Raw genomic sequence first — 16,708 nt, forward strand, 5'->3', positions numbered from 1 at the left:
ACAGATGGTGCAGTCGATGGAGTTTTGGGTTAGCACACAGAGGTCGAAGGTTCGATCCTGGGTTGGGGTGCACTTTTTTTATTTGCTAATTTCATTCTGACATTTCATATTGTAATATACACCATTTCTTAGGTAACATGTATCCTAAATTTACAACATTTTGTAATGATGAACATAACAAATATGTGATTAGACAAATAAGAAATAGATAGTTGAAACAAATGGCCTGTTATAGGACAGAATAACTACAAAACAATGTCAATTTCGAGACTCTAAAGACAACAGCACACTACAATAACAAAAAATCTACTTCTTATTTATACTAAATGTAATATGAGAGCTCAGATGTCGCATATTAACAACCAGTGACAATAATTATGTCCCTATTAATGATTTCATGACCTTCACAACAGAATACGTGTCTTCAGAACAACAGATGCTCCAGGCAACATCCCCACATGTCAAAACATTGTTCAACCTGCTCTGGACCCTTCGCAGCAAAGCTGCATCCACAGTAACAAGAGCAGAATGAACATGTGCTACCAATTCTTCCACATTTGTCAGCGGAGTAGAGTACATGTGCTCCTTCAGGTGTCCCCACAGGAAGATATCCAGGCGATTTAGGTCAGGTGAACACGGTGGCCATACAACTGGACATGCACGTCTGAGCCATTTCCCTGGAAACGTTCTGTCCAAATACTGTCACACATTAATTCCAGAGTGGAGATTCACCATCATGTTGGAACAATATCCTCTGCTGAACATATAGTGAAACATCTTCCAGCGCATCAGGCAGCTAGTTTGAGAGGAGTGCATGATAAATTCATGCAGTCAACCAGACAGGCAACATGTAGGGGCCCAAACACCTGTTGCCTTATATTCCGGCCCAGCCATTGATACCAAAGCGAATTTTATACTCACAGTTGCAGGTGAGGTGTGGGTTAAACTCACACAAATGGCGGGCATTGTGCATATTGAAGGCACCCTCACGAATGAATGCTGCTTCATTTGACCATATTACAGTGTTCACAAAGTCATACTTGGCTTCCTATTGTTGTCAGAATGATTCACAGAATTGCATCCACTGAAGGCAATCTGCAGGATACAAGCTTAATAATAGTGGTGCAGCGCATTAACGACTGTGCATTGCAAGACACGTGGCTGCCTTGGTACGCTATGTGTACTTCACTACTGTTCAGAATAGCTTCCTCAGTAGCTGGAGCGTGGCAAGTCTGTGGATGACCTCTGTCTCACAATGGTGAAAGGAGAGAACCTGACTCCTGAAGGCGCATTTCCAGAAGACGAAACACATTTTCAACTGGATGGGATCAATGAAGAATCTAGCAGTATATTCACAAGTGGCAACACCAGCCCAGTTATCAGATGCACCAAGGACCAGAAACATATCGACATATTCATCGTTTGTGTATGTGATATGTCTGCCACACTGGTTTAGAGGTTTACAATGAGAAAATTAGATATGTGTACACATATACAAGGCTATTACAAATGATTGAAGCGATTTCATAAATTCACTGTAGCTCCATTCATTGACATATGGTCACGACACACTACAGATACGTAGAAAAACTCATAAAGTTTTGTTCGGCTGAAGCCGCACTTCAGGTTTCTGCCGCCAGAGCGCTCGAGAGCGCAGTGAGACAAAATGGTGACAGGAGCCAAAAAAGCGTATGTCGTGCTTGAAATGCACTCACATCAGTCAGTCATAACAGTGCAACGACACTTCAGGACGAAGTTCAACAAAGATCCACCAACTGCTAACTCCATTCGGCAATGGTATGCGCAGTTTAAAGCTTCTGGAGGCCTCTGTAAGGGGAAATCAACGGGTTGGCCTGCAGTGAGCGAAGAAACGGTTGAACGCGTGCGGGCAGGTTTCACGCGTAGCCCGCGGAAGTCGATGAATAAAGCAAGCAGGGAGCTAAACGTACCACAGCCGACAGTTTGGAAAATGTTACAGAAAAGGCTAAAGCAGAAGCCTTACCATTTACAATTGCTACAAGCCCTGACACCCGATGACAAAGTCAAACGCTTTGAATTTTCGGCGCGGTTGCAACATCTCATGGAAGAGGATGCGTTCAGTGCGAAACTTGTTTTCAGTGATGAAGCAACATTTTCTCTTAATGGTGAAGTGAACAGACACAATGTGCGAATCTGGGTGGTAGAGAATCCTCACGCACTCGTGCAGCAAATTCGCAATTCACCAAAAGTTAACGTGTTTTCTGCAATTACACGGTTTAAAGTTTACGGCCCCTTTTTCTTTTGCGAAAAAAACGTTACAGGACACGTGTGTCTGGACATGCTGGAAAATTGGCTCATGCCACATGTGGAGACCGACAGCGCTGACTTCATCTTTTGACAGGATGGTGCTCCACCGCACGTCCATCATGATGTTTGGCATTTCTTAAACAGGAGATTGGAAAACCGATGGATCGGTTGTGGTGGAGATCATGATCAGCAATTCATGTCATGGGCTCCACGCTCTCCCGATTTAACCCCACGTGATTTCTTTCTGTGGGGTTATGTGAAAGATTCAGTGTTTAAACCTCCTCTACCACGAAACGTGCCAGAACTGCGAGCTCGCATCAACGATGCTTTCGAACTCATTGATGGGGACATGCTTCGCCGAGTGTGAGAGGAACTTGATTATCGGCTTGATGTCTGCCGAATCACTAAAGGGGCACATATCAAACATTTGTGAATGCCTAAAAAAACTTTTTGAGTTTTTGTATGTGTGTGCAAAGCATTGTGAAAATATCTCAAATAATAAAGTTATTGTAGAGCTGTGAATTCGCTTCAATCATTTGTAATAACCCTGTACATTGGAGACTGTCACAGGCACGTTACCCTGCTCGTAACTAATCCCTATCTGGCGGGCAGTGCATACAGTATAAACACACTGTCAGTCCTGCACACTGTACCACCTAATGAACATTATCCCTCTGACAGATATTGTACTGCAAGATTCATCCCTACACCGCTAATTGAGAAATGTTTGGTTTCGAATTACACAGTAACAGTAACAGTAATAGACATGATGTTCCCACAATCCCAATTATATAATAATAATAATAATAACAATAATAATAATGCACTGAGATAGGTACTAAACAGCATGCAGTTACCAGACTGTGTTGAAAGTCATAATTAGTGGGACCATGGTGATAACACAAACAAATAGTAACTGAGTTTGGGCATTATTCACAAAGCACTTTGCTAGACCTACTGGAAACGTAAGGTCCAAATGAAATGTAATGGACCAGAACGAGACAAGAATAATAGTTGGTACTAATCTATGGGAACATTCGAGGAGGGTACAAAGAAAACAGGTTTCGCATCTAGTGGATGAATTGGTCCAAATAAATTCATGCCCTTGACATGGAAAGGGCTTCTTTCAAAGATCACCAATCTTCCATTTCTACAATTGTAGTAAGTAAGTGCAAATGTTTTCTAGAGGATCCGCTGCAAATGCTGTTGGTAATTGACCTCCTGCATGCTAATCCAAAACTATCCACTGCATCATCTGTATAGCATAAATAAAATTTGCTGGCAGAGGTAGTTACCATACATTTGGTTACAGTGTTACCAGATTGCCACTCTTCAACATCCTTTTTCTGCAGGATGTACTCGCCAGATGAAATTTTGTGACAGATATTTTTTTATTGCTGGCATCTGAGGAGTCGCACTGCGAAGCCCGAGTGCATGAATTTTGCTTCAATCTGTATAAATCCTTCATATCATCCTTTAATTTTATCATATTAGGGAGAAATTTAAGATTGCTGGAACTGTCAGTTTTCTTTAGTATTTTGAACACTGGGCACACTTGATTAAGACAATTAGTTGATGTTGTATAAAATTTGCCCCACTTTTCATTAGTATCTTCTATTTCATGTAGGCCTACCTGATGCCAATTTATGTGTGCCAGGGTTTCCTTTAAAGTATGAGAGTCAAGCTTTCTTTTATAGGTAAAGAGGTCCCCATCAGATACTATTTCTTTGTCTGTATGAAGCTCTACGACTAATGCACTATGATCTGAAATGTGCCTCTCGACAGTTCTAACTACAAGGTCTTCCTTTCTTAAGTGTGTAATAACATGGTCAATACATGTCGGAGAGTCATTTGCATTTCTCATGGGTATTGAATTCACATGTTTGTAATTATATGACTGTTAAATATCAATATATCTAAGATAATTTATATTATTCGTTAAGGAGTCTATGTTCACATCCCCTACTATTACGGTCTGTTTTTATGAGGTGAGAATTTGTCAACAAGTTCCTCAAAATGACAGAAAAATTCTTCCATGTTACTGTTAGGGGATCTGTACAGGCTTGCAATTATTGAACTGCTATTTCTAAGCTTTATTCTTATTTCAGCTATTTCAAGAACCATCTCTCATGCAAGTTTATCTATCCAACCAATTTTATTCACACTGGACATTATTTTTGACATAAATACCAACATCCCCACCTTTTTGTTGTTTCCTGCAATAGACACTGGCAGTTTTATAATCACTTGAATTAATGCTACACATTTCTTCAGTTTTGCACCCTTGTTCATTCACGAGATAAATATGAAGGCTAATAACACTTAAAAATTTGTAAATTAGTTCTATTTTGTTGATAATATGTTGGAAGTTTTGTGATATTTTGAGTTTACTGTCATTTATGATGTTGTTGTCAAGTACTTTGCCGTCACGTACACATGCTGAATGCTGGTTTACTCTAAAAACGTTTCTGTAGGACTACTTTTACTTGTGAATGAACCGTTTTTATATATGAGGTGGAATCCAAAATTTTCGGGACTGGTGCTGCCATCTGAAAAGTAGGTGTAGTAGATTTTTGCACTGCTAGGTGGTGAGACCTGCATATCTGATGAGTCGTTGTGCGGAGTGGCATTCAGCTGGGAGGATGTGTTGCGTGTCCACAGTGATTTCCATAATACTCTGTGTTTGGTGTGTGGCGATTTTAGGATGGATCCGTGAACAGAACAGCGCACGTGTATCAAATTCTGTGCGAATCTCGAGAAAAGTGCTATGGAGACCCTTGCAATGATTCAACAAGTGTTTGGGGGACAGAGTATGAGCCGTACACGTGTGTTTGAGTGGCATGCTTAGTTCAGGGCTGGCCGTACAGACATCGAAGATGATGCTCACACTGGAAGCCCCATTAGCTACGCAATTCCAGACATTGTTGCCAAATTTCAACAATTGGTGTGTGTGGATCGATGTCGAACTGTTCAAGACCTTGTGGATGAAGTGGGTATTGGTTGATTGATTGGTTGTTGACTGACAAATTGGGCATGCATCATGTCACTGCAAAATTTGTGCCAAGGATCTTGACTGCCAATCAGAAGGCACAGCATGTTGAAGTTTGCATGGACCTTCTTCAGACCGCATCTGATGATCCAACCTTCTTGTCACAGGTTATCACTGGCAACGAGAGCTGGATTTACGGTTATTACCCAGAGACAAAGCAACAGTCATCCCAGTGGAAGAGCCCGGGCTCTCCAAAACTGAAAAAAGTGAGACAGGTGAAGAACAAAGTGAAGATCACGATCATTGTTTTATTTGATACCAAGCGAATTGTGCTCAAAGAATTCATCCCACCCAATCAAACAGTGAATTCTGCGTACTACTGTCACATTTTGTGACAGCTCCGTGAAAATGTGCAGCAACGACGGCCCGAACTTTGGCATCAAGGGAACTGGCTGCTACATCATGACAATGTGCACTGTCACACATCCTTGCTCACCAGGACCTTTTTGGCAAAAAGCAACATGGCGGTTGTACCCCACCTACTGTACTTGCCAGATTTGGCACATTGCGACTTGGCGCTATTCCCAAAACTGAAACTCGAGTTGATAGGCAGTCAGTTCAACATTCTAGAGAGGATTCAACTAGCATTGCTGGCATTGATAAATGCCCTCAGAGAATAGGACTTTCAGAAAACATTTGGCTAGTGGCAGAAGCACTGGGACCGGTGTGTATGTGCGGATGGGAACTACTTTGGGTGTGATGGTGACCATTAGTCCAAAGGTAAGGTTTTCAACAGATGGCAGCACCAGTCCCGAAAGTTTTGTATAGCATGTCATATAGGACTTTCCAGTTTTATCCTTTCTCTTATTATTTGATTTAATTTTTCACACAAATAACATTTACCTCTGTAGTTCAAATGAAATCTGGGGTTAATGTGTTGACCTCCATCCAACTTTCCTATATCTAGAACTGAACAATTTACATAGTTTGAACGTAGTGCCTTAATTCTAATATTTGTTTTTCTTATTTCCTTTTTTACACATGACTTGTTGATCAGGTTGTACCGATGTGGGACAGTAGTGATTACCATGTTTTTCTGCTTATTTTCTTTAAGTAAATTCTTCAGCACTTCAATGCAGTCACCAGCTCCATTGCTTCCCACATTATTTGCACCACTTACACAAACTATGAAATCATTACTACACAGCATTTTACATTTCAAGTCGGCACCTTGTACGATGTTTTTAGTTTTCATGCCGGGTTTCAAAATGCTGCTCACTTGAAGATGATTGATGAGTTATTTAGGATTTCAGCAAGATTCCTTCCATGGCTATCTGAGAGTAAAATCACGTTGCACTTTGGTGTATGTTTTGTACAAGAATTACAAAATTCGTTGAAGAAGTTACTATTTGCATTGCTGTGATTATATTGGCACTGTGAATTACGCCTGTTTTCCGTATAAACAGTATTTTTTTTTTGTTAGTTTTTGGGAGTTCATTACACTTCATTACAGTATTTTTCAGAGGTTCATTACATTTTTTTTACTTAGGATCTGGTGTTGTATCTTACTTTCATACTTTTCACTGTGTTTCTTTCAAAAACACATTTACTATGTTCATTACCAGATTCTGACATTTGCTGCAATCACTATAAAGTATCAGGGCAGGAGGGGCTTATTACTGGTACAAGTACTAAAGCAGCTGTTTTGAAAACTGTCACTGCTCCTCCTATTACACTACTCAGATGATGCCATTGTCTGATACTTCACACTGAGTACATAATACAACTTCAGTGATTTCAGACACTGTTGATTTCTGCTGGCTACATGCTACAAACATTTGCACCTGTTTATAAGACTCAATTCTGAACCCAATATGGAGATCTTCTATGGTCTGTATGGAAACTACTTTTGCTTCTAGTACTGTGGTTAAAAATTTTACAGTTCATCCTATAATCACTTAGATTAGATTAGATTAGCTTTATGTTCATTCCAATTGATCTGTAGTGAGGAAGTCCTTCAGGATGTAGAACATGTCAGAAAAACAATAATACATGACAAATATTTACAACTATGGTCTTCTTCTATCTTTTATTAAAAAAATCTCAAGTACCATTAAAGAGTACATGTATTGTCTTGTAAGTATGAGAATCCCAAGTGCTGTGGAAAATCATCTGTAAGATATTCAATTATCACATTAAGGCCAACATAATATTCTTACTACATGAATCTGTAAATAAACACATTCTTGACTTTAACTGCAGTGTCCCAGAAGTTTATATCACGCAACAGTACTGAGTATAAGTATGCAAAGTATGATAGCAGACTTGCTGACAACATGAGAGAATTTTCTAAGAACTTTTCTTCAACTTATCTATGATCCAATAAATCTCTATAGCATAGTGCTTTAACCCCTCATTCTTCATCTGTGCCTCATTTCTGCTCATACTGTCTAAAATAATGCCATTACAGCTATGCAAGGAGAAGAACAGTTGGGATGCTCAACAAGGTAGTGTGATCAAGAAATAAGGACAGAATTACAAACATACTGTAGAAAACTGAACTACAAACACACAGTACAGAAAATCTTATACTTGGGTGCAGAATAAATGAATAAATCTTGTAGATAACATGGTTCATACTTCTATTTATAAATATGTGTAAGCATATCAGCCTTGGAATTAAGACCATAGCAAAACATTGAAACACCATCAATAATAATACAAAAAAAGAATAAGATTTTTTCTACAAATAATGAAACTTGAGAAAATGGATTTCATAATTAATTTATGAAACAGTACTTATAGACTTAAAGCGCAGAAAGATATTGCCCTTTCCAACAATTTCCTACATTGAGAATATTTACTGTACATTTGATTATAGTCTATGCCTGCAACTGCATGTTGAACTGTGGTCTGTTGTACATACTTCTTGTAGAGGCCTCCTTAGCCCTAGGGGGGTTTACACTCATAATGTACTTGTTCCTTGTAGATTTTGTCACTTTGTCTATTGTTCAAGGATTGTAATTTCCTGTTGGGGGCATTGTCACAGTTCTGGCTCTATAACCTTCCTAAGTACAAATACAGCAGCCAAGTGATATTTAATTATTAGTTGAGCCTATGTGATCAGACTTCACCAGCAGCTTCTTTGGACATATGTAAATCTACATATATACTCTGTAAATGACTGTGAAGTGCATCACAGAGGGTACTTTGTGTGGTACCATGTGTTAGGGTTTCTTCCAATGTATGTAGCACATGAATAATGAATGACCACTTGCATGCCTTTGTACATGCTTTAATTTGTGTAGTCTTGTCTTCATGGTTCCTAAAGGAATCATACATAGAGAAATTAAGAATATTTCTACATTTGTCACCTAATAATGGCTTTTGAAACTTTGTAAGTAGACTTTCAGGGGATAATTGGTGTCTATCTTCAAGTGCCTGCCTATTCAGCTTTTATAATGTTTCTGTGATTCAAACAAACCTGTGACCATTTGTGCTGCCCTTCTTTGTGTATGTCCAATACTCCCTATTAGGCCTGTATGGTATGAATCCTGCACACTTGAGCAATATTTTAAGATGGCATGTACATACAATTTGTAAGCAGTGTCATTTGTAGACTGCCTTCATTTTCTCAGTGTCCTGCCAATGTTCCATAGTTCATCACCTGCCTTACCTATGACTGCAATTATTACACATCACTCAAAGTGCACCTTAATGAAGGGCTCTACAGGAAATGATGAAAGAATTGATGATTGTAGTAACAGATAGACTGACAATATTGCAGAAGATCACTCATCATTTGGACACTGCATAACAAAATATAAGCTGTCGTATAGTTCAGAACCATCTTCGTCTGCCTCACACTGGCAGCCACACGTGTCACACACCACAAGCCATACAGATTAGCACAATAACAATAATAATGATATTAGGTGGTTGGTACATTTAATATAGATATATAACACACCTTTCAGGGTTAATGTCAAGGCACTTAAATGTCAGCATGCAAGTCTGTCAAGAAATCAAATGCAATTCACACCAGAAATTATATTCTGGAATAGGGAACATTTATGTCCAATGAAATTGAACCACTCTAATATTTACCATAATTGTGTGTTGATAAATGATTTGTAAGCCTGCTGGCAGATTATAAGCATTTGTCATTAATAGCACCTACCAGAGTCATATAATGTACTGACAGTACCATTAAAAAAATAAGGCCTGATTATCCTACCACTGAAAATCCTTGTTCATACACTCACACAAGGAGAGCTTAACTTTGTCTCCATCACCAGCTGGGGATATGTAGAATCCCAATAGACACAATCGTGTCTATTCACTCTGCTATTCAAATGAAAAGTGCTTCATTGCTTCAGAGAAATCTTATATAAAACACGTGATAACCTTCTTTCTGGAGTGTGTACAAGTCATAGAATTCCATAGACATGTCTGCATTATCAACTTTGAAGTAAGGAAAGCCTAAATGGTCTCAGTTTCCACATTTTCTGGATTCTTTGTAGGCTTGTTCTTCCTATCCCATACTCATTGGACACTTTTCTTTGAGATTTAGTTGGTGATCGCACAAAACATTGCACAACAAAATAGACATTCTCTTCTGTGTTAACAGACTTTGAACTACTTGAATGAGGAAGCTATACTACTGACCAATTATCTTCAAATCTTAAATTTAATTTGCAAATACCTGTTGAGATGGAATTGGATGCATAGAAAATATTCCATGAACAAATCACAAACATCAACTGTCTTATGGGTACAGAACACTAGTGAAGTTCACAAGTGACTGCCACTATGCTATGCAATACAATGCCTAAGGGTGCTATCAACAACAGACTTATGGCACATCCTGTACATGTGTTACATGCTGGTACACAACTTTATGAAAATGGAGAATTTCACACAGCTCTTCAGCTGTTCAATAAGCTTCCTTCAAGTGTAAAGTCTATCGTAGGTGCTATGCAATTTTATAAAGCCCTGAAGTCTTATTTGCTATGTCACTGGTTTCATTCTATAAAAGGATGCCGATATCAGTAAAAGTGATGGTTCTGATTAAGTAAACACATGAACTACTGAGTAAAACAAATCTTATATAAATCTATTGCGGTGTGTTGTAAACCATAATCTACCCAAAGTGAATTTTAATATAATTTTCGACATCTGTAAACACTGTGTAATATAGCCAAATAAATAAATAAAGATGTAGAGACGTAATCATGATGAGCTTCTTCTATCATTCAGAATCAAGTGAAAAGTAGAAGGAATGGTACGTAGGAGGGTTTACAAAGATGAATTATGACTCAGTCAATAAAATTCTTCTGGACCTGTGACTGAATTGCCAATGTGTAAAACTTCCAATATTTTGGCCACTATTGCAAGTGGCTGAAATGTTGGAAGTTTTACACATTGACAATGTGGTCACACGCCCAGAAGAAATTTATTGGCTGTGATAATGGCTCCAGAAGTTTACACTTACAGGAATTATGAGTGCTTAGTGATTCTTAAAAATAACCACTTCATAGAGGTGTCTGGCAAGATGTTATTGATTGTTTAAGTTAAATAATGCCACTGCCACAAAACTGCAGAGTCATAATTTTAATAGCTCCATTTGCAATTATTTGTATATTTATAATATAAAAAATTATAACTGTACTGCTTCTAAATGAAAACTGTTAACTTCAAATTCTAGGTTCATTTATGTTGAGACAGCTTTCCTGTGGAAATGGTGGTTAGATCATAATGAAGCTAAGCGACAGTTAATGATAGACTTCATTAACTCAGGACAGCTGGAAATTATTGGTGGTGCTTGGAGTATGAATGATGAGGCAGCTACACATTATCAGTCAACCATTGATCAATTTACGTGGGGTCTCAGGTATTTTAAATAGACTACTACTTATTTTTCACATTATTTTTTTTTATTTCCACTTGTTTTGGTACTGCATACAGCTATTGTCTGTTATATTGTGAATTTTTTGATGTAATTACATGACATAACCTCTACTACTTAAACATGTTTAAAGCAAAATTATTTCCATTCAATAGCCTTTGTGAAAGTATTTTATCATATAGGCAGAAATAAACTTTGGACAGTGAAGGAAAATAATGGCTACCTCAGAAAGTTAACAAACGCCATGCAACACACAAATAAAAATTTGAAAAAAAGCAGATGCTGGTAAAACAAAGTCTGATAAAATTTTAAACAATAAATGGCTGTGGAAAAGGTGTCCAATTCTTTATTAAATATCTATATGACTAAAATTATCCACAGTGGGATCCAATGCATACATGAATGTATGAAAACATCAAAAGACAGTATTTTAAATATTGTCTCCATGCTCATTGTCAAATAGGTGGTGTATAAGAAACCTCTGTGCTTGGTTTGCTAGACAAACACTCAAACAAATCTTATTAATGAGTTTTATTACAAAATGAAAAGATACAATACTTAACTTTCCAATTAGACAGATGCGTCACAAGCAAAATGTGACATAGAAAATAATCAGGCTTCTTCAGTATAAACAGTTCTAAGTCTGTGTTACATAAAGTGTGCAAGTGATGTGAATAGAGTTGATGTTGCTATACAAGTCACTAGTCTTGAAGCTGCTACTGAACTGGGGCATCACCAGTTGATGTCCTCTTCACAAAAGGGCACTGCTGTTGCATTGCCATCCTCGAGAAGGTTGGTCAGCGTGTGATTAGCTAACGTCTTTTCACAGCCATCTCTTCTCTATCATTCCTGCTTGGCTTTATGATGTAACCTAAAATATTTTACTGTATTCACAAAATGTCTTAATACAGCAACATACAGAAAATTACTTATGCATTCAATTTACTGTTTGACACATATATGTAAGCAATGTGATGCCGAATACTCTAAAACTCAGGCTGGGGTAAAGATTCAATTTGTATGAGACTGATTGCAGACAATATGATTAGGAAAGTGATCATTCTTTAACTATTTGGGCTGTCAAAGTGGCGCAAAATATAATAAAGATAAATATGTACAAATTATTTTACTTGTAAGTGCATGTAGCACACTGAAAACACGTTAAAAAATAAAACTGAAGAAGAAACAAGGCTAAATTTTTATATAACTGTTGCTCCTACAGAACTACTTATTCGAAGTTAATGCTGGGTACCTAAAAAAGAAAAATTAGAAAAAAGTTCCTGAGAAGAGCAAGAGATTACTTCATCAAAATATCCACGGGTGTACTGCTGGTCTACAGTGTCCAATGGGCACAATATTTCGGCGATCATACATGTCACCATCGTCAGGTGAACTGATGGACTGAGCTCCTGTGAACGTGCCAGCATGGAGATCCGTACGCTATGGCTGCTCAGGAGGGGCTGGGTTCGGTCGCAGCAGTGGCCAATTTAAATACACTCCGCCCGCGGCGCACTCACTCCGCTGTCCGTGCCCCGCGCCATGGTCGCGCGGTGGAACAGATTGCGACGCCGTCTGAGGTGAGATAGTGCGCCCAATGTACTATCTCTGATGCAGAGAGTCTATCCCAGGAACTGGAACATCTGAGAACTGTATTTCGAAAAAATGGGTACTCAAGAGTGGCAGATTCAACGTGCTCTCTGCCCAACCACTACAGCACAACCTGTGGAGATGGATGAAATCACGAGGGAGGAGGTAGGCACTGCATTTATTCCATATACAGGTGCACTCTCGGGGAAAATCACCCGCATTTTGAAGAAACACCGGGTCGGAACTGTGTTCTGTCCTCCAAATAAAACTCGTGCACTGGTGGGGAGCGCCAAAGATGACCTCGGTTTTAGGAAGGCCGGCATGTACCAGATTCCGTGTCAATGTGGCAAGTCGTATATTGGTCAGACGATGCGTACTGTCAAGGATCGCTGCCGTGAACACCAGAGGCACACTTGACTGATGTATCCGAGCAAGTCAGCGGTCGCTGAACATTGTTTGTTGGAAAATCACACTATGGAGTATGAACACATGAGGATTCTGGTACAGACGTCGAGATACTGGGACAGCGTTGTTAGAGAGGCCATCGAAATTCGCATCAATGATGACCTCATAAACCGTGACCGTGGCTATAATGTTAGCAAGGCTTGGGAACCAGCGATTAAGTTAATCAAGACTAAATCGAGCAAACGTATAGTTGTGATGACCACGGCGGACAGAGCCATCACACCAATGTCATCTCAGACGCTGTCGCAATCTGTTCCACCGCGCGACCGTGGCACAGGGCACGGACGGTGGAGTGAGCACTCTGTGGGCGGAGGGTATTTAAATCGGCCGCCGCCACCGCTGCAACCGAACCCAGTTCCTCCTGAGCAGCCATAGCATACGGATCTCCGTGCCGGCACATTCACAGGAGCTCAGTCCGTCAGTTCACCTGATGATCGCGACATGTATGATCGCCGAAATATTTGCCCGTTGGACACTGTAGACTGTCAGTACACCCATGGATATTTTGATTATCAAATATGCTGGGAGAAACTCAAGAATCACATCAAGAGATTACTTATCAGAAGCCAAATAGTAAATTAAGCAGTTGAGTGTCAACTTGAAGTAGAATAAAATAAATGTAGAATGAGTAAGTACTGAAACACAAGATACAGACACATGCAGAAGATGAATAACATTTAAATCTTCAAATTTATAACAATTATTGTGTACATAAAAAGCTTCTCACATAAAAAAAAACTTAATATTGGATTACAAATGACTATGATGTGCTGTGTTTGTAGGTGAGTACAACTTCAACATTGTTGTGTTCACCTAAGGTGACATAAAGGTAGCAGGAAGCAAACCCACTGCTACAGCATTCTGTGGCCATAGCACAGTGCCCAACTAGCATGATGACATAAGTGTACCACTGAGCAATTGATCTGAAACAGAATAACTGTGGAAACACATCAGTAACAAGCTCAATCATTTATTAAAATTATGTGCACCAAAATATACTCAGTTTTTGCTTGTGGAAATGCATGGTACTGATGTAAAATTCTGAACCTAATCTAACCTAACACAGCAGATGATTGCCAACTAATCTTACTGAGGTTCAGTGTAGGCAACAGTTTACAGAACTGAAATTCAATGTTGCAGTAGATAAAAATTTTGATTATCCCTGCGACTTATGTTTGATACTTGGTATAAATTGTCTAACAGCTGGAACTGTTCACCACTGTAGGCATATGTTGAACTGCTGAACTAAAGCTGCAGGAGCTGATGAGAATTGGCAGAGTATCAGCATGTGGTCAGTTAAATCATGTGCTTGATGTAAGAATGTCACCCTGTGAAGTACTAGTGGATGCATCAGATAGTTCTAAGTTTCAGTGCTCTTGTGGTGGTAGACATAACTATTGGCACATGAATAGTATATTCGAGTGTCTTGTGTGGAAGCACAAAGTAATTCCTGGTATGAGAGTCACCAAGGAAGCGACTGACCACACTATATACTATATGTGAGATGCCATGCTGTTACTGCCTGTTGTGAGGCATTCTGAGGATAGTGCTGTGCACCACTGATGGTGGATATACAACAGATGTTAAATACATTCTTTGAACACATAAACTTTGAACATAACATCTTATGCAAGTTTCTTGGGACCTAATATAAACACTAGGAAACACAAAAAGTGAAACTTTCTGTCAGATTAAAACTGTGTTCTAGACCAGTACTTGAACCCAGAACCATATTTTTCACAAGCCATGCTCTTATTGGCTGAACTATCAAGGTAAAGCTTATTCCTGAGCCCACGGTTAAGCAATTTCTCTGCAACATCATTCTTCCCAGGAGTGAGAGTCCAGCAAGCTATGGAGGCAGGTGAGTGCCTGTAAAATGTAGTGCTGGTAAAATTGAAGCTGTCACTGTGGTTAATTAGTCGTGCCTGGATAGATCAGTCCCCAAGAAAACTGCCCATGAAAGGCTGAGTTCCAAGTGTGAGTCCCAGTATGGTGCAGAGTTTTAATGTATCAGGAAGCTCCAAAAGATCAGAGTGAAAGATTAATTCTGGGAATGTAAACAGTGATTTGTCATTTACAAAAAAAATATAAAGATTGTAATCCATGCAACCTCCCAAGACATACTGAGAAACATACATGCAGTTTTCTTTTCAATATATGTTCCATTATTTGAATCAACCTATCAACCACAATATGGATGATAAAGCATAACACTTTCAGGATAAGTTACAACTCTGAGCTGATTGATAATGTCCTAGACAAAAGATAAGACAGGGAATAATACATTCTCAATATTCTTGCAAACCAATAAGTTGTGAGAAACAATGGAGCACAATCCCACGTTACTAAAAATGAGAGACTTGAAAGAAATTGAAAGACCTAAAATACAGACCTCCATTTTATAACAGTAGTAAGGATAGGATATTATTTAATCAAAAAGACACAATCAGACATTATCACAATGTGGTGTTTATGGCATAACTTAAAAGTAGCATGGAAGATTATATGTATGTCAGTTAAGCTGTGTTGTGGTGTACAATTCTGGTTCACACTGGACCAGTTTCTTAGTCCAGAACTGAAAGATGCAGTAACCAAATATGTTTGGACAAAATTATGTAGTTGAGTAGCTTAGTAAAATGGTTTAGTGAAGATGATACAGTAAAATGAATGGTAAAAAAGTATCCAGATACACCCAATCCTGTTCACTTACTAAGTGGTGTACCATTTGACAGATCCAAATACATGTTTAACAGAGTTCATCAGTGGCCCCTTTTTAATTTGCTCTCTTGTCAGTCATACCTGATTCCTCTCAATTAACAACATGTGCTGTGAAGATGATGATATAACGATGCAAGATATTAGTATGACAGCAGTGCTTGTGGAATGTTAAATGACACCAGTGCTTTTAACTTCTTCAGTTAAATCATGTGTGTCAGAGTACTTAAATTTCATTCAGTGTCAAGGATGCACAACAGTGTCTCCAGTTTTGTTTTCAGCTATTATTTCCACCACATTAGTATCAAAATTCCAAATTCTAAACCATATTTTTTCAAACACAGAACTTAAAATGACCCTTCATGTCTCTATTTGTAATTATAATGCATGTTTATCATCTTTCATTATTGATGTTCCCTGATTGGTAGTGTACACATAACAAATGATGAGGTCCCAAGTAGTGAAAATGACACTTTATTAATGCAGCATATAAGAACAAGAGTCAACCTAATGCAGATTCGGACTGATACAAGAACAACTTCACAGGATCTCCCTAATATAGGCTGTATATAGTGAAGACAAGAGCCTGTTGTGACCTGTGTCATGACAATGTTGTGACATAGATTGCGGTGACAGTCTGTTGTGATGTAAGTCATGATGGTAACTGCTAGGATGGGTCCACATAGAAAAACACCATTTCCAGGGCCACTACAGTCTGGGAAGGTCAGCATCAGAAGGGCAAAGACTATGAGAGAGAT

General features: G+C 38.8%; 1 protein-coding gene across 1 annotated transcript in view; it reads left to right on the top strand.

The window, feature by feature from the left end:
* LOC126167284 (lysosomal alpha-mannosidase-like) overlaps positions 1-16,708 on the top strand; it is a 101,221-nt gene that overhangs the window by 10,299 nt on the left and 74,214 nt on the right. Inside the window, exon 4 of the mRNA XM_049920465.1 lies at positions 10,983-11,168. Within this exon, the coding sequence (XP_049776422.1) occupies positions 10,983-11,168 (186 nt within the window). The remainder of the gene's footprint in view (positions 1-10,982; positions 11,169-16,708) is intronic.

Source organism: Schistocerca cancellata, chromosome 1 (assembly GCF_023864275.1).
Source record: "Schistocerca cancellata isolate TAMUIC-IGC-003103 chromosome 1, iqSchCanc2.1, whole genome shotgun sequence".
Lineage (NCBI taxonomy): Eukaryota > Metazoa > Arthropoda > Insecta > Orthoptera > Acrididae > Schistocerca > Schistocerca cancellata.